This window comes from Gymnodraco acuticeps, unplaced genomic scaffold (genome assembly GCF_902827175.1).
Source record: "Gymnodraco acuticeps unplaced genomic scaffold, fGymAcu1.1, whole genome shotgun sequence".
NCBI lineage: Eukaryota > Metazoa > Chordata > Actinopteri > Perciformes > Bathydraconidae > Gymnodraco > Gymnodraco acuticeps.
The window spans coordinates 103,004-126,018 of record NW_022990636.1 but is presented as its reverse complement, the minus strand read 5'-3'; the positions used below and the strand labels follow the sequence as shown (position 1 = coordinate 126,018).

Here is a 23,015-nt window from a genome sequence, read left to right as displayed (position 1 = left end):
ATCACCGTGTAGGGTGTAGTTATTACATGAACACATGGCAGCGTTTCCTCCAGCTGAGAGAAGACACCATCACCGTGTAGGGTGTAGTTATTACATGAACACATGGCAGCGTTTCCTCCAGCTGAGAGAAGACACCATCACCGTGTAGGATGTAGTTATTACATGAACACATGGCAGCGTTACCTCCAGCTGAGAGAAGACACCATCACAGTGTAGGGTGTAGTTATTACATGAACACATGGCAGCGTTACCTCCAGCTGAGAGAAGACACCATCACCGTGTAGGGTGTAGTTATTACATGAACACATGGCAGCGTTACCTCCAGCTGAGAGAAGACACCATCACCGTGTAGGGTGTAGTTATTACATGAACACATGGCAGCGTTTCCTCCAGCTGAGAGAAGACACCATCACAGTGTAGGGTGTAGTTATTACATGAACACATGGCAGCGTTTCCTCCAGCTGAGAGAAGACACCATCACCGTGTAGGGTGTAGTTATTACATGAGTTATCGTGATGCTAATGCTGTGTCCTCTGCCGTGCAGTCCTCCCCACCTGCGACCTGCGGGAGTTGCCCAACATGTGCTACATCGCCAAGGAGGGCAGCACGGTGCGCCTGAAGATCCCCATCATCGGCAAGCCCACGCCTAAGGTCTCCTGGAAGAAGGGCGAGGAGGAGAACCTGACGGACACCGGCCGTGTCTGCGCCGAGTCCTCCGCCGTCAACACCACCCTCCTGATCAGGGACTGCCAGCGCAGCGATGCCTCTAAGTACACCATCACCCTGAGGAACAGCGCTGGGAGCAAGGAGAGCACCATCTTCATCAGGTAGGACCACTAAGAGCCGCGTCTTCATCAGGTAGGACCACTAAGACCAGCGTCTTCATCAGGTAGGACCACTGAGTCCTTTGTCTCATCAGGTAGGACCACTGAGTCCTTTGCCTCATCAGGTAGGACGCTAGAGTCCTTTGCCTCATCAGGTAGGACCACTGAGTCCTTTGCCTCATCAGGTAGGACCACTGAGTCCTTTGCCTCATCAGGTAGGACCCTAGAGTCCTTTGTCTCATCAGGTAGGACCACTGAGTCCTTTGCCTCATCAGGTAGGACCCTAGAGTCCTTTGTCTCATCAGGTAGGACCCTAGAGTCCTTTGCCTCATCAGGTAGGACCCTAGAGTCCTTTGTCTCATCAGGTAGGACCACTGAGTCCTTTGCCTCATCAGGTAGGACCCTAGAGTCCTTTGTCTCATCAGGTAGGACCACTGAGTCCTTTGCCTCATCAGGTAGGACCCTAGAGTCCTTTGCCTCATCAGGTAGGACCCTAGAGTCCTTTGCCTCATCAGGTAGGACCACTGAGTCCTTTGTCTCATCAGGTAGGACCACTGAGTCCTTTGCCTCATCAGGTAGGACCCTAGAGTCCTTTGCCTCATCAGGTAGGACCCTAGAGTCCTTTGCCTCATCAGGTAGGACCACTGAGTCCTTTGTCTCATCAGGTAGGACCACTGAGTCCTTTGCCTCATCAGGTAGGACCCTAGAGTCCTTTTCATCAGGTAGGACCACTGAGTCCTTTGCCTCATCAGGTAGGACCCTAGAGTCCTTTTCATCAGGTAGGACCACTGAGTCCTTTGTCTCATCAGGTAGGACCACTGAGTCCTTTGCCTCATCAGGTAGGACCCTAGAGTCCTTTGCCTCATCAGGTAGGACCACTGAGTCCTTTGCCTCATCAGGTAGGACCCTAGAGTCCTTTGCCTCATCAGGTAGGACCCTAGAGTCCTTTGCCTCATCAGGTAGTACCCTAGAGTCCTTTGCCTCATCAGGTAGGACCCTAGAGTCCTTTGCCTCATCAGGTAGGACCCTAGAGTCCACCATATTTAACAGTTAGATCAGCTTTTAATAATAAAAAACACTTCTCTATCGGTGGAGCAGATTTCACGGAAACTAGTCCACCAACTGCATCAGGATTCATTGATCATAAACGAATAATAGTCCCAGTTAATTTCTTAAGAGGCGAGGCCATGTGCTGCCTAACCTACTGCGTAGAGTGGTGTTTAGTTTCTCAAACCAGATTTCATTTAAATCTGTTCATAATGAGGTGAGGAGTCTTGATCCCTGCTCACCCCCACTATGCTACTCCTGGACATCATTACCGTCTCTGTAGTAACAATGGTAAGAATATATTATTAATATATAATCCACGTCTCTTCTCAGGGTGGTGGGTAAACCCGGCATCCCGATTGGCCCCGTGAAGTTCAAGGACGTCAACGCGGACGCCGCCACGCTGAAGTGGGTCGCTCCGAAGGACGACGGCGGCTCTGAGATCACCAACTACATCCTGGAGAAGAGGGACTTTGTCACCAACATGTGGGTGACGGTGTCCTCCGCCGTTGAGAGCAACGTGCAGCGGGTGACCAGCCTGCATGAGGGCACCGAGTACATCTTCAGAGTCAGCGCTGAAAACAAGTATGGTGTCAGCGAGGGGCTCAAGTCCGACCCCATCGTGGCCAAACATCCCTTCAGTAAGTGCTCCACCTTCAGGGCCATACATCCATATTATATCTTCATCGTTTAAGAGTTTTTAAAACAACTTGTCTTCTTTCCTGCAGATGTTCCCGATGCTCCTCCTCCACCTCAGATCTCAAGCATGCGCCATAACTCCGCCTACCTGTCCTGGAACGACCCCAGGAAGACCGGAGGGTCTCCCATCACAGGTGAGCCTCCTCACACACCTCTATCTTCCCGTCCAATATCGATGTGGTTCTGTCTTCTATCTTTGATCCTAAAGAATTTAGAGCAGTGTTACCTCCTTGACTTAATAAATAGTAATATAAACACTGTCGTGTTTGTTTGATGTGTATTGATTGTGATTTTGCCCGTCCATCCAGGCTACTTTGTTGAATTCAAGGAGAGGAACAGCATGTTGTGGAAGAGGGCGAGCCCCAGCGCCCTGATGATGAGGGAGCACAAAGTGATGGGCCTGACTGAAGGACTTGAGTACGAGTTCAGAGTCATGGCCGTCAACCTGGCCGGCATCGGGAGGCCCAGCGCCCCCACCGACCCCCAGGTGGCCCTGGACCCCATCGGTAAGGGTTGGACAGCTGATCCATCAGTGATTGTGTGACGTATGCTGCAATGCCTTCATGTTTTGAATCCCTGCTTCCCCAGATGCTCCTGGCAGACCCGATGTAGTCAGCATCACCAGAAGCACCGTCACCCTGCAGTGGACCGAGCCGCAGTCTGACGGCGGCCATCGGCTGACCGGCTACATCGTGGAGCGCCGCGACCTGCCCTCCAAGATCTGGGTGAAGGCCAACCCTGTGAACGTGGTCGACCCGGCGTACACCGTCACCGACCTGCAGGAGGGCTGCAAGTATGAGTTCAGGATCCGAGCCAAGAACTCGGCCGGAGCCCTCAGCCCCCCCTCGGAGCAGACAGACACCATCATCTGCTCCGACGAATACGGTGAGATAGATATACCATGTATTAATGAAACCAACACCTTTTGTGCTTTTATAATCAGTCACTATTGACACATCTCTAAGTCAATTATAACGTTATCATGATCAAAGTGCTCTTGTAACATTTAGTTTTTGGTGAAAACTGCATTATAAAGTAGGCATTAGAGAGGATCTCTTGAATCATTTGAATGTGTGTGTTCATGCAAATTACCACATGAGATGACAATAACAAAGTAAACAAAAACAGTAAGACTTTAGGTCGATTAAAATGATTAAGTCCTGATAGACTTCTATATCAGCTGCTTTAACAAAAAACTAAGAGAAAGATTTGCCGATATGGTTCCCAGATGATCGGGCATTTTTAAAACTACCACACATATATCTTTAATCCAAATACCCTGTAATTTAATCTGCATGATGAATTAAGTTTATCCTTCATGGTCCAACAGCTGCCCCGACCATCATCATTGACTCTCACGTGATGGAGGGTCTCACCGTCCGGGCTGGAGACACCATCGTGATCACTGCCACCAGCATTATAGGCAAACCTGCGCCCACCTCCTGCTGGTCCAAGGGAGGAAAGTATTTCAAACCCTCGGACCTGGTTAACATCGAGACCACCGCTTCTTCCTCTACGCTGTCCGTGAAGTACGCCAGCAGGAATGACTCCGGAGACTACATCATCACCGCCAGCAACCCCTTCGGAGTGAAGGAGGAGACGGTGAAGGTCAAAGTCCTGGATGTTCCTGCAGTTCCTGGGCCCATCGAGTGCAGCGGCATTTCCTCTGAGAAGGTCACTCTCACCTGGACGGCCCCCACCACGGACGGAGGCTCCGCCATCAAGTACTACACCCTCGAGAAGAGGGAGACCAGCCGCCTGCTGTGGACCATCCTGGAAGAGAAGGTCCTGGACTGTCACTACGTGGCCAACAAGCTCATCCAGGGCAACGAGTACTTCTTCAGAGTGTCCGCCGTGAACCAGTACGGAGCCAGCGATCCGTCTCACTCCGAGGCCGTCAGGATGGTCGACAGATTCGGTACGTTCATGTGGACAACATGCCATTTTTTATGCCTGTATTTTTTGATTATTGGAGTGATTTCTTTTTTAAATCGTTTTGTACCATAAGTATATCTTATCTTATCTTATGATACATAAAGATATCCAAAATCCCCCTCTGTAAAAACATTTTGAACCTGGCTTTATTCAACGCTCACATTTATGTACAGGAAATGTATGCAAATTAACTTTTTATTTAATCATAACATGAATCCTCATTTAAAGCATTACATTTCAGAAACCTTTATGTACACTCAGATTCCTGAATGTATTTCCTCTTCTCTGCGTGTAGGTCCTCCCGGTCCACCATCTAAACCGGAGGTTGGCAAAGTGGATGGACATTCAGCCACTGTGACCTGGAGGAGGCCGGCTGAGGATGGAGGAAGTGATATTTTAGGGTACTGTGTGGAGAAGAAGGAGAAGAAGGGCATGAGATGGGTCAGGGCGTCCAAGAAGCCCATCGTCGAGATGAGCTACCAATTGACCGGCCTCATTGAGGGCATCGAGTACGAGTTCCGTGTTCTGGCGGAAAACAAAGCCGGCTATGGAGAGCCCAGTGAGCCGTCAATGCCTGTCATAACCACAGTTATTGCCTGTAAGTAAAACAAGGGTTCCCAACAAGATGATTCAGGGGCATATTCATGTTCTCCTTACCCAAATTCCTTTACATTTCAAATTGCTGAAGCCTTTTATTTTGAAGGCACATCATAATTGTTTAAAGACACTAACCACTTACTTTATCCCTGGCAGATGTGCCCGGACCTCCAGTCAATCCAAGAGTCACAGACACGACCAACACCACTGCCACTCTGAACTGGGGCAAACCCCTGGACAACGGAGGGCTGGAGGTGACTGGATATGTGATTGAGCACAAGAAGGAAGGGGCAGAAGAATGGGTTAGAGACACCCCCTCGTCTCCACTGAGGATCACAGAGTTTGTTGTTCCCGGGCTGGAGACAGGTGCAAAGTACCACTTCAGAATTAGCGCTGTGAACGCTAAAGGAGCCGGAGAGCCTGCTGAGACTCTGGAGCTGATGGAGATCGTAGAGCGTGAAACCGAACCTGGTTTGGAGCTGGATATGGAGCTGAGAAGAACCCTGGTCGTCAGGGCTGGCTGCTCCATCCGCCTCTTTGTGCCTATCAAGGGACGTCCTTCGCCCACTGTCGCCTGGACTAAGGAGGGAGGTCCTGTCCTGCGGGCAGTCGTTGACAGCACCGAGTCCTTCACAATGCTGATCATCCCTGAGAGCTCAAGGGTCGATGCCGGTAAATACGAGCTGACCCTGGAAAACTCTGCTGGAAATAAAACTGCAGATATAAATGTGAGAGTCCTGGATTCACCTGGACCCCCACTCAACCTGAAACCTCTCAAGATTGAAAAGGACAACATCACTCTTCAGTGGGAGATGCCTCTGATCGATGGTGGAGCCAAAATCACCAACTACATAATTGAAAAGAGAGAATCAACACGCAAGGCTTTTGCTACAGCTATCACACATTGCCCAACCACCTCAGTGAACATCAGTGACCTGGGTGAAGGCTGTGAGTACTACTTCAGAGTGTCTGCCGAGAACGAGTATGGCATCGGTGAGTCGGTGGAGACGGCTGATCCAATTCGTGCATCACAGGCACCAACGCCTCCACAGAGTATCATCCCTACTGATATTACAAAGAACTCTGTGAGCTTGGCTTGGACCAAGCCCAAGCATGATGGTGGAAGCAGAGTTACAGGATATGTCCTTGAAGCCAAGAAGAAGGGAACTGATCAATGGGCACACGTGACAGCAGTGAAGACCATGGACTTCACAGTGAAGAGTCTTAATGAGTTGGAGGAGTACTTCTTCCGTGTCATGGCTGTCAACCACTCTGGTAGAAGTGCACCACATGAGAGCAAATCCATCCAGGTCAAGGACTCTACCTCCCTGCCTGAGTTTGACCTGCGGGGTGTATGTCAGAAAACTATCATTGCCAAGGCAGGAGACGACATCAAGGTTGAAATTCCAGTTATGGGACGTCCTAGACCAACTATTAGTTGGCAAAAGGATGGCGCATCCCTGAAGCTTACACAGAGAACCAGCGTGGAAACTACCGCTGCTACTGTCATTCTCAGCATTGGTGAATGCAACAGAGCTGACAGCGGGCTGTACACCATGACAGGAAAGAACATTGTTGGCTCTGTGACAGACAACATCATTGTCAAGGTTCACGATGTACCCGGGCCCCCCAAGGGACCGATTAACATTGTGGAGATATCTCGTACCTATTGTGTCTTTGCATGGGACACTCCTGAGAATGACGGAGGTGTTCCCATCAACAATTATGTGGTTGAGATCAGAGACACAACTACCCAAACCTGGACTGAGCTGTCCTCTGCTATCATTCGCACTGTGTTCAAAGCCATTCGCCTGACCACTGGATCAGAGTACCTGTTCAGAGTCAAGGCTAAGAACAGATATGGTGTTGGACCTCCCATCACCTCAAATGCTGTGGTGGCTGCCTATCCATTCAAAGTACCTGGTCCTCCAGGTACTCCAGGTGTTGTTGCATTTACCAAGGACTCAATCACCATTGGATGGAATGAGCCTGTGGTTGATGGTGGAAATGAAGTGATTGGTTATCATGTTGAGAGGAAAGAGAGAAGCAGCATCGTATGGCAAAAGATCAGCAAGACTCTTGTCAAAGGAAACCTCTTTAAAACCATCGGGCTTGAAGACGGTGCTGCCTATGAGTTCCGCGTCATGGCTGAAAACATGGCTGGAATTGGTAAGCCAAGCAAGGCCTCAGAAGCCATCCTGGCCTTGGACCCTGTGGACCCTCCAGGTATGCCTGAGCCCATCTTTGTCAATAAGAATGTCATCACCATTCAGTGGGCAAAGCCAGAGTACGACGGTGGTTTCAAAATCACCGGCTACACGGTGGAGAAGAAGGAACTGCCTGCTGGCCGCTGGATGAGAGCCAACTTCACCAACATCACAGAGACAGCCTTCACTGTCAGCGGACTGACTCAGGATGCCTCCTATGAGTTCCGTGTTATAGCCAGAAACTCAGCCGGGGCAGTGAGCGTTCCCTCTGATCACTCAGACCCAATCACCTGCAAAGACGACATCATTGAGCCACGCATTATGGTTGATGCCATCTTTAAAGATACTATTCTGCTGAAAGCAGGAGAGTCCTTCAAGCTTGATGCTGACATTGCTGGTCAACCAACCCCATCCATGGTCTGGACCAAGAATGGAAAGGACATTGAGAACACGATGAAACTGGCCGTCAAATTCACAGAACTGACAACCCTTCTGACCAACAAGGACTCTATGAGAGCGGATGGAGGAGAATTTGTTTTGACTGCCACTAATGTTGGTGGATTTGCTAAGCACACTTTTAAGGTTAAAGTACTTGACAGACCTGGACCACCTGGAGGACCTCTGGAGGTGTCTGATGTTACCGCTGATAACTGTATACTCTCCTGGGCTCCACCTGCAGATGATGGAGGTGCCAAGATTGACGGATACGTGATTCAGAAGCGCGAGTCAAGCAGACTCGTTTGGACCAATGTGGTTTCAGACCTGCAAGTTACACAGTACAAGGTGACCAAGCTGCTCAAAGGAAATGAATACATCTTCAGAGTTATGGCAGTGAACAAGTATGGAATTGGCGAGTGTCTTGATTCAGAACCCACCATTGCAGACAACCCATATGTGGTTCCAGAGGCTCCAGAAAATCCTGAGGTGACGGCTATCACTAAAGATTCAATGTTTGTTATGTGGCAGGCGCCTAAGAGTGATGGCGGAACTCCCATCACCAACTACAGCATTGAAAGGAAAGACAGGATAGGCCTCCGCTGGGTCAAATGCAACAAGAGGAAGGTAAAAGATCTACAGTTCAAGGCAACAGGCCTTCTCGTTGGGCATGAGTATGAATTCAGAGTTATTGCTGAGAATATTGCCGGACTGAGCCCGCCAAGTGCCTCGAGTCCCTTCTACAAGGCCACTGATGTGCTGTACGCACCCGGGGCCCCATGCAACCCCAGAATCTTGGACACATCCAAGTCCTCGATCACTGTGGCCTGGAACAAGCCTGTGTATGACGGAGGCTCAGATCTCACTGGCTACATTGTGGAGACCTGCATCCCATCTGAGAAAGAGGAAGAGGGAGAATGGACAATTGTGACACCCAAAGAAGGACTCCTTGCCACCTCATTCACCATTATTAACCTGAAGGAGAACCAGGAGTACATGATTAACATCTCTGCCATCAACAGTGAAGGCATTGGAGAGGCAGCATCTGTACCTGGCAATGCCAAGGCAGAGGACAGGCTCCTTCCACCTGAGATTGATTTGGATGCTGAGCTCCGCAAGGTGGTCAGTCTGAGAGCTTGCTGCTCACTCAGACTGTTTGTGCCCATCAGAGGCCGACCAGCTCCTACTGCTTCATGGACCAAGGGAGATGGGGAACGTGTGGAGAGGGCAACCATTGACAGCACAACATCATACACGTCACTTGTTGTTGAAAATGTCAATAGATTTGACAGCGGAAAGTACAACCTTACAGTTGAAAACGAGTCTGGCTCCAAGACAGTTACAGTCCAGGTCCGTGTGCTTGACACACCAAGTGCCCCACAGAATCTGAAGATTACTGCTGTAACAAAGGAATCTGTCACTCTTGCCTGGGAGCCACCAGTGAATGACGGAGGAGTTAAGATTAAGAACTATATTGTTGAAAAACGTGAGTCCACAAGGAAAGCATATGCCACAGTTAACTCTAACTGCCATAGCACCACCTTCACAGTAGGCCAGCTTCTGGAAGGATGCAACTATTACTTCAGAGTTCTAGCTGAGAATGAATATGGCATTGGTCTTCCCATTGAGGCTGGTGAATCAGTTAAAGTGTCTGAGAAACCACAGCCACCTGGCAAGATCACTCTTAAGGATGTCACCAAGACCACTGTCACCCTGGCCTGGGAGAAGCCAGTGCACGATGGCGGCAGCAGAGTTGGCTGTTATGTCATTGAGATCCAGCCAAAGGGTGAGGATAAGTGGTACCCGTCTGGCATTGTACAGGAAACAGAAGCTACTATTAAACAACTCAATGAGGGTGAAGAGTACATGTTCCGTGTAGCAGCAAGAAACGAGAAGGGAACAAGTGACCCACGTCAAATCGGTGTGCCTGTGATCTTAAAGGATCTTGTGATTGCACCTTCTATCAAAATGATGTTCAACACATTCAGTGTGTTGGCAGGAGAAAATCTGACAGTAGAAGTCCCAATAGTGGCACGTCCCAAAGCAGAAGTCTCCTGGGTTAAAGATGGTGAACCTCTGAAGAGGACTACCAGAGTTAACGTTGGCGGAACTGAGACAATGCTGAAGCTCAACATAAAAGAAGCTACTAGAGATGATATTGGAAAGTACCACATCACGTTAAAGAACACAGCAGGAGAGGCAACAGCAGACATCGGTATTGTTGTACTCGACAAACCGGGTCAGCCTGGCGGCCCCGTTAAGGTAGAGGAGGTAACTTCTGGAAGTGTAACCATCGCCTGGAGCCGACCAGTCTATGACGGTGGTTGCACCATCAAACACTACATTGTGGAAAAGAGAGACACATCCACAACTGCTTGGATGGTTGTATCTCCAAATCTCGCAAGAACCAAAATCAAGGCAGGCAGGTTGAAGACTGGCTCTGAGTATCAGTTTAGAATAACAGCAGAAAACAGATATGGAAAAGGCCCTGTTCTTCTCTCAGAGTGTATTGTGGCTCAATACCCATACAAGCTCCCAGGACCCCCAGGAACACCAAACATTGCAGTCTGCACCAAAGACAGCATGGTGGTGGCCTGGAATGAACCTGTGAATGATGGTGGAAGCACAATCTTAGGCTACCATCTCGACCGCAAGGAGAGAAACAGCATCATGTGGGTGAAACTGAACAAGTCTCTGATTACTGACCAAACCTTCAAGACCAGTGATCTGGAATCAGGTATGGAGTATGAATACAGAGTTTATGCTGAAAACATTGTTGGAATAGGAAAAATGAGCAAAGTGTCTGAGGGATGTATTGCCAGAGATCCTTGTGATCCCCCTGGCACCCCAGAGGCGACAAAGATCGGAAAGGACTCCATTACCATCGTTTGGAATAAGCCTGAATATGATGGTGGTTCAAAGGTCACTGGCTACATTGTGGAAAAGAAGGAGCTTCCTGAAGGTCGCTGGCTGAAGGCTAACTTCACCAATGTCATTGAGACTGAATACGTTGCAACTGGACTTGTGCAGGACAGCCAGTATGAGTTCCGTGTTATTGCTAGAAATGCTGCTGGTGTTTTCAGTATGCCCTCTTTCAGCACTGGCCCCATCACTGCCAAGGATGATATTGAACCCCCACGCGTTAGCATAGACCCAGAATACACAAAGACTATTGTGGTCAGTGCTGGAGACAACTTCAAGATTGATGCAGATGTTCATGGAAAACCATTGCCCTCTATCCAATGGATGATGGGAGAGAATGAACTGGGCAACACTATTCATAGAGAAATTAAGAACACACCCACCAAAGCTTATATATCTTTCAAGGAAGCCAAACTTACAGATGGAGGCCAATACATTCTGCTGCTGAAGAATCCAGGAGGAGAAAAAGCAGTAGAGGTCAATGTTGTTGTTCTAGATAAACCTGGAGAACCACAGGGACCTCTTGTAATAACAGGAATAACCAAAGATCGGTGCTGCCTTTCATGGAAACCTCCAGTGCAAGATGGTGGCAGCAAGATCTCTCACTACATTGTGAAGAGGAGAGAGACAAGCAGGCTAGTCTGGACTGTTGTCGACTCAAATGTGGAGACCATCTTTTTGAAGATTACTAAGCTGCTGGAAGGAAACGAGTACATCTTCAGAGTCCATGCTGTCAACCAGTATGGGGTTGGTGCACCACTGGAATCTGATGCTGTCACAATCAAGGAACCATATGCAGCTCCTGGAACACCAAAGAGCTTGGAAGTTTCAGATATTAGAAAAGATTCGATGATGCTGACCTGGGAGGCTCCTTCTGAGGATGGAGGCAGTCCTATCACCGGATACATAATTGAGAAACATGACAAGGAAGGTGTCAGATGGACCAGATGCAACAGGAAAACAGTCACTGACTTGACTTTCAAGGTCCCTGGACTCTTGGAAGGCCATTGTTATGAATTCAGAGTTGCAGCTGAGAATGCTGTAGGTGCTGGAGAGCCAAGCTCCCCGACTGTTTACTTCAGATCTCTCGATCCCATCTTCAGGCCCGGCCCACCACACAATCCAAAGGTGACGGACACATCTAGAACATCAGTGTTCCTGTCATGGAGCAAGCCTGCCTGTGATGGAGGCTGTGCCATTGAGGGATACATTGTTGAGTGCTGCACCACCACAGAGTCAGCATTGCCAACGGAGGCTCCTGCTGAGGCTCCTGCTGAGGCCCCTGCTGCGGCCACTGCCACAGATGCCCCTGCCGAGCAATGGACAATGTGCACACCAGCCACTGGTATCAAGAAGACAAAGTATGAAGTTGCAAACCTGAAGGAAAACCAGGCATACAAGTTTAGAGTTTGTGCTATTAACAAAGTTGGAGTTGGTGAGCCTGCTGATGTCTCTGGAGCTGTCGTTGCACAGGACAGGGCAGAGGAGCCAGACCTTGACATTGACGCAGAACTGAGAAAGATTGTGACCATTAAAGCTGGAGCTTCCCTTAGACTGTTCATACCCATCAAGGGAAGGCCCACTCCTACCATCACTTGGGACAAAGATGAAGCTGCACTTAAGGAGACGGCTCAGGTCGAGGTGACCAGCAGTTACTCATCCCTTGTCATCGACAAGATGAGCAGAAATGACAGTGGAAAATACACCATCACTGCAGAGAACGCCAGCGGAACCAAATCTGCATTTGTTGTTGTCCGTGTTCTCGACACACCTAGTGCTCCCGTTGCTTTGAAAGTGAAAGAAATTACAAACCAGTCAGTCACACTGGAATGGGAGCCACCTCTGTTGGATGGCGGGTCCAAGATCAAGAATTATGTTATTGAAAAGAGAGAAAGTACACGTAAGACATATGCTGCAGTTGCAACAAATTGTCACAAGCTTTCGTGGAAGATTGAGCCGCTCCAGGAGGGCTGCAGTTACTACTTCCGAGTCCTTGCTGAGAACGGACATGGTGTCGGCCTGCCTGCCACAACTGTTGACCCTCTTAAGGTCTCAGAGGTGCCCCAGACTCCAAAGAACTTGATTGTTACAGATCAGACCAAAACAAGTATCTCTCTGGCCTGGGAGAAGCCAGAGTATGATGGTGGCAGCAGAGTGATTCATTATCTGCTTGAAGTGCAGCTCAAGGGCCAGGAGAAGTGGAATGGTGTTAACACATTTAAGACAATGGAGACTACTGTTACCAAACTGAACCCTGGAGATGAGTATCTGTTCAGAGTCACAGCAATCAACGATAAGGGAAAAAGTGACCCCAAAGTCCTTTCTGGTCCAGTGATGACCACAGATCTAGTCTTTGAGCCTGAAGTTCGACCAGCATTCAGCAGCTACAGTGTCCTTGTGGGCAAAGACCTAAATGTTGACGTTCCCATCTATGGACGACCCAAACCAAAAGTCTTATGGAGTAAAGATGGGGCTTCTTTGAAGTTCACTACCAGAGTCAACATTCTCAACTCACCAACACATACAACACTGAGCATTAAGGAGGCCGCTGGTGATGATGGTGGCATGTACAGTATAAATCTTGTTAACTCAGCAGGAAAGAAGGACACATCCCTTGAAATCATTGTACTTGACAAACCCGGCCCTCCATCTGGCCCTGTGAGGTTTGATGAAATTACAACACAGAGTATCACTCTTTCATGGGATCCACCAAAACACAATGGTGGCTGCGAGATTTCAAACTACATTGTACAGAAGAGAGATACTACTACCACATCTTGGGAAAATGTGAGCAACAACTGGGCAAGAACCACCATCAAAGTGCCTAGACTGAAGACTGGATCTGAGTACCAGTTCAGGATCATTGCCCAGAACCGCTACGGCAAGAGTCACGGTCTGGATTCACCCGCCGTGGTCGCTAAGTACCCATACAAAGAGCCAGGTCCATCAGGCACCCCCTTCGTCTCCTCCCTCTCTCGGGACCACCAGATTGTTGAGTGGAACGAGCCTGTCGTAGATGGAGGCAGCCCTGTCCTTGGATACCATCTTGAGAGGAAAGAGCGGAACAGTATTCTCTGGATCAAGATCAACAAGACACTAATCCATGAGCCTATTTTCAAGAGTTACCCCTTGGAGGAGAGTATTGAATATGAATACAGAGTTTATGCTGAGAATATTGTTGGCATTGGAAGGTGCAGTAAGCTCTCAGAGGGCTGTGTTGCACGTGACCCATGTGATCCTCCTGGCACACCAGAAGCCATCCATGTGACCAAAGACACCATCATCATCCAATGGACTAAACCAGAATATGATGGTGGCAGTAATATCACCGGCTATACCGTGGAGAGGCGTGATCTGCCAGAGGGCAGGTGGGTAAGGGCAAACTTCACTAATGTGATTGAGACCAAGTTCACTGTCACTGGTCTGACTGAAAATGCCCAGTATGACTTTAGAGTCATTGCCAAAAATGCTGTAGGCACCGTCAGTAAGCCATCCTACAACAGTGGACCGATCACTGTAAGTGACGAGTTTAAGGCGCCCAAATTCTCCATCGACCCTGCATTCACCAAGACCATCATCATCAATGCCGGAGAGACATTCAAGCTGGATGCAGATGTCTCTGGCAAGCCAGCCCCTACAATCCAGTGGTTCAAGGGTGAAAAACCAATCGAGAATACACTCAGACTGGAAATAAAGAACACAGAAAACCATGCTATGATTGTAATTAAGGACTCTATCAGAGTTGATGGTGGAGATTACACTCTCCAGCTGACAAACTGCGCTGGCAGTGAAACTGTTCCATTCAAGGTGGTGGTGCTGGACAGGCCCAGCCAATGTGAAGGACCCCTTCACATCGCGGGAGTAGCTGAAGATAGATGCACACTGGCCTGGCGTGCCCCTCTACATGATGGAGGTAGTCCTATTAAAAACTATCTCATCGAGAGAAGAGAGACCAGCCGCCTCGCTTGGACTATTGTTTCTAACAGCTGTGAACACACATGCTTCAAAGTCACCAATTTACTGGAAGGCAATGAGTACATGTTCCGTGTCATGGCAGTTAACGGTTATGGTATCAGTGAACCACTGCTGTCTAGTGCAGCCATTATGAAGACTCCATTTATTGCTCCTGGTCAACCTCACATGGAGGAAGTAACCAACATTGCACATGATGGCATGACCGTCTCTTGGTTAGCTCCTGACACCGAAGGAGGCAGTGAGATTACCAATTACATTGTTGAAAAGAAGGACCGGCAGGGAATCAAGTGGACTAGATGCAACCGTCAGAAGGTCACTGATCTGTCCTTCAGAGTTACAGGCCTAACCTCTGGCCATGAATATGAGTTCAGAGTCACAGCTGAGAATGTTGTTGGAGCAGGAGTGCCAAGCCTCCCAACTCCATACTACAAGGCCAGTGACCCCAAGTACAAACCTGGTGCACCGGCATATGTGAATGTAAGTGACTCCACAAAGAGCTCTATTTCAGTGTCCTGGGGTAAGCCACTGTCTGATGGTGGCAGTGAAATCCAAGGATATATTGTTGAAGTCTGCAAGGCTGAAGAGGAAGAATGGACCATGGTTACTCCCCCTACTGGCCTGCGTGTCAACAAATATGAAATTACCAAACTGACTGAGGGTCAGGAATACAAAATCCAGGTGTGTGCTCTGAACAAACTGGGAGTTGGTGAGCCAGCATCTCTTTCTGGAACAGCCAAACCAGAGGAAAGGGTGGAGCCACCTCTAATCATGCTCGACTCAGAGCTAAGGAAGGGCATCATCGTGAAAGCTGGTGGATCTGTTAGAATCCATATTCCATTCAAGGGCAGGCCAACACCTGAGGTTAAGTGGACTAAGGATGAGGGAGACTTGACTGAAAAAGCGGTGGTTGAGAAAGCTCTGAACTTCACACAGTTGTCCATTGACTCATGTGACAGGAATGACTCTGGAAAATACTCCTTGAGTCTGACCAACAGCAGTGGGACTGTGTCTGAGATTGTTTCGGTTAAAGTCCTGGATACACCCAGCGCCCCACTGAAACTTGCTGTTCAAGACATTAGAAAGGACTCTGTCACTCTTGTATGGGAGGCCCCACTGATTGATGGAGGTTACAAAATCAAGAACTATGTCATCGACAAACGTGAATCAACCAGAAAGGCATATGCAAATGTATCAACAAAATGCACATCAACAACCTTCAAAGTGGACAACTTGATTGAAGGTGCCTTGTACTACTTCAGAGTCATGGCTGAGAATGATTTCGGAACTGGCTCGTCTATAGAAACAAAGGCAGCTTTCAAGGCCTCCGAGGTACCAATGCCTGTTGGAAAAATCTCTATCACTGATGTCACCAAAGCCACAGTCTCTCTGGCCTGGGAGAAGCCTGAGCATGATGGAGGCAGTAGAATAGGTGGCTACCTGATTGAGATGCAACCCAAGGGTACAGACAAGTGGGGAGTCGCAACAAATACAAAGACATGTGACGGAACAGTCAAAGGCCTCACATCAGGAGCAGAATACTTTTTCCAGGTCATTGCTTACAATGAGAAGGGAAAGAGTGAGCCAATTGCTCTTGCTGCGCCCATTGTTGCCAGTGACATGACCATGGAGCCAAGCATTAAGATGCAATTCAACACCTACAGTGTGTTAGCTGGAAAAGACCTGAGGTTGGAGTTCCCGTTGCTTGGCAGACCCAAACCTCAAGTATCCTGGACCAAGGACGGTCTGCCTTTGGGTGTGACATCTAGAGTCAATGTGATAAACACACCAACAATAATTGGAATTAAAATTACTGAAGCATGCAAGGAGGACTTTGGCAGATATTCCATCAAAGCAAGCAATAATGTCAACACCATCAATCAGGATTTGTCTATAATTGTCCTTGACAAGCCTGATCCTCCTAAAGGTCCGGTGAAGGTTGTAGAAGTGAGCAACACCTTTGTCCACCTCGCATGGGATCCACCAGAGTACATGGGTGGATGCCAGGTAAAGAGCTATATCGTGGAAAAGAGAGACACCACCACCCAAACATGGCAGTCAGTCACCACACAGCTTGCAAGAACAGCAATAAAGATCCCTAAGCTGAAGACTGGTGCAGAATACCAGTTCAGAATCATAGCTGAAAACAGATATGGAAAGGGTTCATCCCTGGATTCAAAGTCCATCGTGGTTCAATATCCATACAAACCACCAGGGCCTCCAGGAACACCAGGTGTGCAATCTGCAACAAAGGAAATGATGATCATTGAGTGGAATGAGCCTGTCAATGATGGTGGAAGTACAGTCATTGGGTACCATCTAGAAAGCAAGGAGAGAAGCAGCATCATGTGGAACAAACTGAACAAGACTCTTATCACTGATACTCAGTTCAAGATCAGCAATCTTGAGGAGGGTATTGGATATGAATTCAGAGTGTATGGTGAAAATATTGTTGGCATTGGCAGATGCAGTAAAGCGTCTGAGTCCTTTGTTGCTCGTGACCCATGTGATCCTCCTGGTGCTCCTGAAGTTGTTTCTATCTCTAAGACCATAATAAAGATTCAGTGGACCAAGCCTGAGTATGATGGTGGCAGCAAAGTGAATGGATATATTGTGGAAAGGAAAGATCTTGCCTCCGATGAGAAGCGCTGGGTCAGAGCTAATTTCACAAATATAGTGGAAACTGAGTACACGGTCACTGGCCTGACTGAGAGCGAGCAATATGAATTTAGAGTTACTGCAAGAAATGCAGCCGGAGTCTTCAGCGAGCCATCCGACAGCTCTGGACCTATTACTGCTACTGATGAAATTGAACCACCAAGGGCCTCAATGGATCCCAAATACAAGGATGCCATTGTTATCAATGCAGGTGAACACTTGGTTCTTGATGCAGACATATATGGAAAACCAATTCCTGATGTTGCCTGGCTAAAAGAGGGTAAGGAAATAACAAAAGCCCTGCGCATTGAAGTGAAGACTACACAGAAACGTACAGCCATTACGATTAAAGATGTCACCAAGCTTGACAGTGGCCACTATGACCTCGTCCTCAAAAATCCAGGCGGCACAAAAACCTTCCCTATCACCGTCAAAGTCCTTGATAAACCAGGTCCACCCCCTGGACCCATGACAGTGACAGGTATCATGTCTGACAGGTGCACCCTGGCTTGGTCTGAACCAACTCTAGATGGTGGGGCTAGCATCACTCACTATATCTTGGAGAAGAGAGAGACCAGCAGGTTGTCCTGGACAGTAGCTGCACAGAGTGTTAAGGGTACATTCTATAAACTAAAAAATCTGCTCACTGGAAATGAATACATTTTCAGAGTCAAGGCAGTCAACAAATATGGTGTTGGAGATTGTCTTGAGAGTGAACCCATCATTGCACGCAATCCTTACAAGCCCCCCAGTGCTCCTGGAACTCCAGAAGGAAGTCAGATTACAAAGGACTCTATTGTTCTGACTTGGACTCCTCCAGAGCAGAGTGGTGGAGCTGAAATTGACACCTTCCACCTTGAAAAGCGTGACAAGGATAGTGTAAGGTGGACAAAATGCAACAGACAAAAGCTGACCGACAACCACTTCAAGGTCACGGGTCTGATGATGGACCACTTCTACGAGTTCCGTGTTGCATCTGAGAACGAGGCTGGAATGGGAGACCTCAGTGAGTTGTCCCTGCTCTACAGAGCTTGTGATTCCCTCACACCACCTGGACCTCCACATCATCCTAAGGTGACAGACTACACCAAGTCTTCTGTGTCCCTGACCTGGGGCAAATCTGACTTTGATGGTGGTGCCTACGTAAAGGGTTACATTGTGGAAATGCGGGAGTACACACCAGAGCCTGAAGAAGACGAGGAGGCAGAAGTAGCGCCAGCCATAGAGGCACCAGTTGTAAAGGAATGGACCATGTGCACTCCACCCACTGGCACACAAGCCACTAAGCTCACTATCACAGACGTGAAGGAAGGTGGAGAGTACCAGTTCCGTGTCTGTGCCATCAACTCAGAGGGAGTGGGCGAGGCTGCTAGCGTCCACGGTACTGTGGTCACTTCTGACCGGGTGGAAGCACCAGAGATTGAGCTGGACGCTGATCTCAGAAAGGTGGTTTCGGTCCGTGCAGGAGGAACTCTGCGTCTTTTTGTTGCCATTAGAGGACGGCCTGAACCTTCCGTGAAGTGGGAGAAGGTTGATGGTGCCCTCACCGACCGTGCTGCTATTGACACCACCAGCTCTTACACCATGCTTGTCATTGACAATGTTAATCGCTTTGACAGTGGAAAATACTCACTGACACTGGAGAACAGCAGTGGTGAAAAGTCTGCCATTGTTGCAGTGAGAATTCTAGACACACCGAGTGCACCACAAAGCTTCGCAGTTAAGGAGCTCAAGAAGGATTCAGTGACTCTTGCCTGGGATACACCCCTCACTGATGGAGGCTCTAAAATCACAAACTACATTGTTGAGAAGAGAGAGTCTGTCAGGAAGGCATACACTACTGTCACCAGTAACTGCTTGACAAACTCATTCAAGATTGAGGAATTGCCTGAAGGTGGCATTTTCTACTTCAGAGTCTGTGCCGTTAATAAATATGGCCAGGGACAGGCGGTAGAAACCAAAGAAATCAAGGTGTCTGAGGTACCGCTGCCACCGAACAAGGTTACTCTTGTAGATCAGACTAAGACCAGTGTGACTCTGGTATGGGACAAACCTGCTCATGATGGTGGAAGCAAAGTAATCTGCTATAATGTAGAATTCAAGCCTAAGAGTGGAGATAAATGGGGCACAGCGTGCACGGTCAAGGTGACTGAAGCCACTGTTCCTAATCTGAGTCCTAATGAAGTCTATCTATTCAGAGTGATTGCAATCAATGAAAAGGGAAAGAGCGAGCCAAAGGATCTTGGCTTACCTGTGGTTGCAAAGGATGTTGCAATTGAACCATCCCTCCACTTACTGTTTAACACATACAGTGTGAAGGCTGGAGGCGACCTCACCCTCGAGGTTCCAGTGAGAGGCAGACCCAAGCCTGTTGTATCCTGGAAGAAGGACGGCCTTCCTTTGAAGCAAACATCGGCAGTGACCATCCTGAACACCGCAACCTCATCCAAAATTATCCTCAAAGAAGCTTGCAGAGAACATGTTGGCAAGTATGAGATCACCCTTGCAAACACAGGAGGAACTGTCACAGCAGACATTGGAGTGGTTGTCCTTGATAAACCAAGTCCACCTAAAGCCTTTAAGTTGGATGCAGTGACATCAGACAGCATCACACTGTCCTGGTCTCTACCAGAGTATGATGGTGGCTGCTCCATCAGTAACTACATTGTAGAGAAGAGAGACACAAACACACAAGAATGGCAGATGGTCGCAAGTAATGTTGCTAGAACATCTTTCAAGGCTGGCCGCCTGACACATGGAGCAGAATACCAATTCCGCATCTATGCTGTCAACCGTTATGGCAAGAGTGGATATCTGGATACCCCGGGAATCACTGCTCAGTACGACTTCAAACAGCCTGGACCTCCCTCTACACCTATTGTGAAGTTGGCCACCAAGTCCTACATGCTGGTGACCTGGAATGAGCCAGTCAATGACGGCGGCAGCCCTGTTGTGGGCTACCACCTGGAGAGGAAAGAGCGCACTAGCATCATTTGGTCAAAGTTGAATAGAGTAATGATCAAAGAAACAGAATACAAAGTCAATGGCATTGAAGAAGGCATGATGTATGAGTACCGTGTCTATGCTGAAAATATTGCTGGCATTGGTAAAGTCAGCAAGGCCTGTGAAGCTGTAGCAGCCAGAGATCCATGTGATCCTCCCGGCACACCTGAGGTCACTGCTGTCACCCGAACATCTGTCACCTTGTCCTGGGAGAAGCCAGAGTATGATGGAGGAGCCAAGGTTACTGGCTACAGCATTGAGCGCAGAGATCTTCCAGAAGGACGCTGGACCAGATGCAACTTCACCAATGTGCCTGAGACCCACTATGACGCGACAGGCCTTACAGAGGACAGCCAGTATGACTTCCGGGTCATTGCTAAGAATGCAGCTGGATTGTTCAGTGGACCGTCAGACACCACCGGTCCCATCACTGTCAAGGCAGATGTGGATCCACCAAGAATAATGATTGATGTCAAGTACAGAGAATCATTGCTTGTGAAAGCAGGAGAGACTCTGAAGATTAACGCTGACCTTGCTGGACGTCCCGCCCCTGTCATTTCCTGGACCAAGGATGGCAAAGAGATTGAGCTGAGAGCCAGGATCCAGATTGTTTCAACAGATACCAGCACTAGCCTCATTGTGAAGGACAGCGTCAGAAGAGATTCTGGGCAGTATGTTCTCACTCTGAAGAATATTGGTGGCACAGTCGCCGTGCCAATACACTGTGTGATTCTGGATAAGCCTGGACCGGCAGCAGGACCTCTGCAGATCACAGGTCTCACAGCGGAGTCATGCGTTCTGTCCTGGGGTCCTCCTCAGGAAGCCGGCGGGGCTGACATCACGCATTATGTTGTTGAGAAGCGTGAGACCAGCCGTTTGGCCTGGACAGTGGTGGAGGGGGACGTCACAAAAACATACCTCAAAGTCACAGGACTGCTCAAGGGCAATGAATACATCTTCAGGGTTTTGGCCGTCAACAAGCACGGCCGTGGAGAGACTCTGGACAGTGATGCTGTGATGATTACAGATCCATACACATTTGCCTCTGCTCCAACTGGTGTGGATGTCACTGACATTACTGGAACTACAATGACCCTCTCCTGGTGCAAGCCAGTCAGCAATGGAGGCAGTCCCATCACTGGATACGTGATTGAGCGCCGTGAGAAGACCGGCATGCGTTGGGTCCGTGTGAACAGAGATCTAGTTGTTGAATGTACCACAGTAGGAACCAAACTGCGCAAGGGTTGTGAGTACGACTTCAGAGTCTTAGCTGAAAACGCTGCTGGTCTGAGTCCTCCCAGTGAACAATCCGCCACATTCAGAGCCTTGGATGCTCTGGTTGTTCCCTCTCGCCCAACCAAGCCGAAGACGGTGACTTCAAATAAGGACAGTGTGTCCATCGTCTGGAAACCACCACGAGATGATGGCGGTGCTCCTGTCCTGGGATACACTGTAGAATACAGAGAGTACGTCCACAAACCAGAGCCAGAGGTTCCAGAAGAAGAGGAGGAAGAATATGAGGAGGAGGAGGAGGAGGAGGAAGAGGAGGTACCTGAATCCCCAGAGGAACTGGCAAGATGGGTTGAAGCCATCCCTCTTACCAAGAGCTTGGAGTTCACCATCAGCGGACTGAAGACAGATACAGAATATGAATTCTGTGTCAAGGCAATAAACAAAGTTGGCAGCAGTACATGCAGCCTGTGCTCAGATCCGGCTACAGCCATGGACAGAACCACAGAGCCATCGTTTGACGTTGACATTGAGCTGCGTAAAGTACTCATGGTCAAGCATGGAACAGCATTCACTCTCAAGGTACCATTCAAGGGCAAACCTGTGCCGTCAGTGGCGTGGGCCAAGGAGGGTGTTGATCTGAAGATCAGAGGAACCATTGAATCCACAGAGTCCAGTACTTCACTCACCCTCGAGAAGGCCACCAGGAATGACTCGGGCGAATACTGCGTTACTATTGAATCCTCGCTGGGAACAGCAACATTGCCCATGGTGGTCAAGGTGCTGGACTCTCCTGGACCCCCGGTCAATGTCAAAGTGTCAGCAGTTACCAGGGACTCTGCGACCCTCAACTGGGAAGCTCCAGAGAACGATGGTGGGGACGCGGTGAAGGCCTACTATGTTGAAAAACGAGAGGCCAGTAAGAAGGCTTGGGTCACTGTGACCAGCAACTGCCACGTGCTAACATACAAGGTGGAGGACCTGCAAGAGGGCGCCATGTACTACTTCAGAGTCATCGGGGAGAACGAGCACGGTTTGGGTGTCTCTCAGGAGGCCAAGGCTGGAACCAAGATCACAGGTAACATATGAACCGTCCTTCGCATTTAGTTCAGAGCTGCAAATAATAATTTCCATGCAGAAATGTTGTTTTCATGCCTTCAAATATGGAGATTATTTTTGGACACTTGAAAAAATCTATTTAACTCGAAACGTAAATGCTAACGGATTTTCTCCTTTTCTCTGTTTTATATCTTTAAAAACCAACAAATATAATATCTCATATCTTTGAGTTTTGTTCTGTTATTTTACGAAATAAGGCATTTGAAAATGACAGGAAAATAATTGTACGATTTTTTGAAAATGGAAAGTAATGTTTCCTGTAGAAATGTCTCTATATGCTGTTTCCAGCCTCTCAGTTATATTTTAATTAATTGGAATATATTTAGTTTTTTAAACACATCACCTTGTCCTTTGAGTAACTGAGATG

At 48.5% G+C, this 23,015-nt stretch overlaps 1 protein-coding gene across 1 annotated transcript in view; it reads left to right on the top strand.

Annotated features, from left to right (window-relative positions):
• The window catches only part of ttn.1 (titin, tandem duplicate 1), a gene marked incomplete in the record, with an annotated part of 218,433 nt that overhangs the window by 163,948 nt on the left and 31,470 nt on the right, over positions 1 to 23,015 (top strand). Inside the window, 8 exon segments of the mRNA XM_034229211.1 lie at positions 545 to 827; positions 2,205 to 2,512; positions 2,600 to 2,704; positions 2,879 to 3,076; positions 3,159 to 3,455; positions 3,901 to 4,488; positions 4,801 to 5,103; positions 5,259 to 22,607. Of these exon segments, the coding sequence (XP_034085102.1) occupies positions 545 to 827; positions 2,205 to 2,512; positions 2,600 to 2,704; positions 2,879 to 3,076; positions 3,159 to 3,455; positions 3,901 to 4,488; positions 4,801 to 5,103; positions 5,259 to 22,607 (19,431 nt within the window).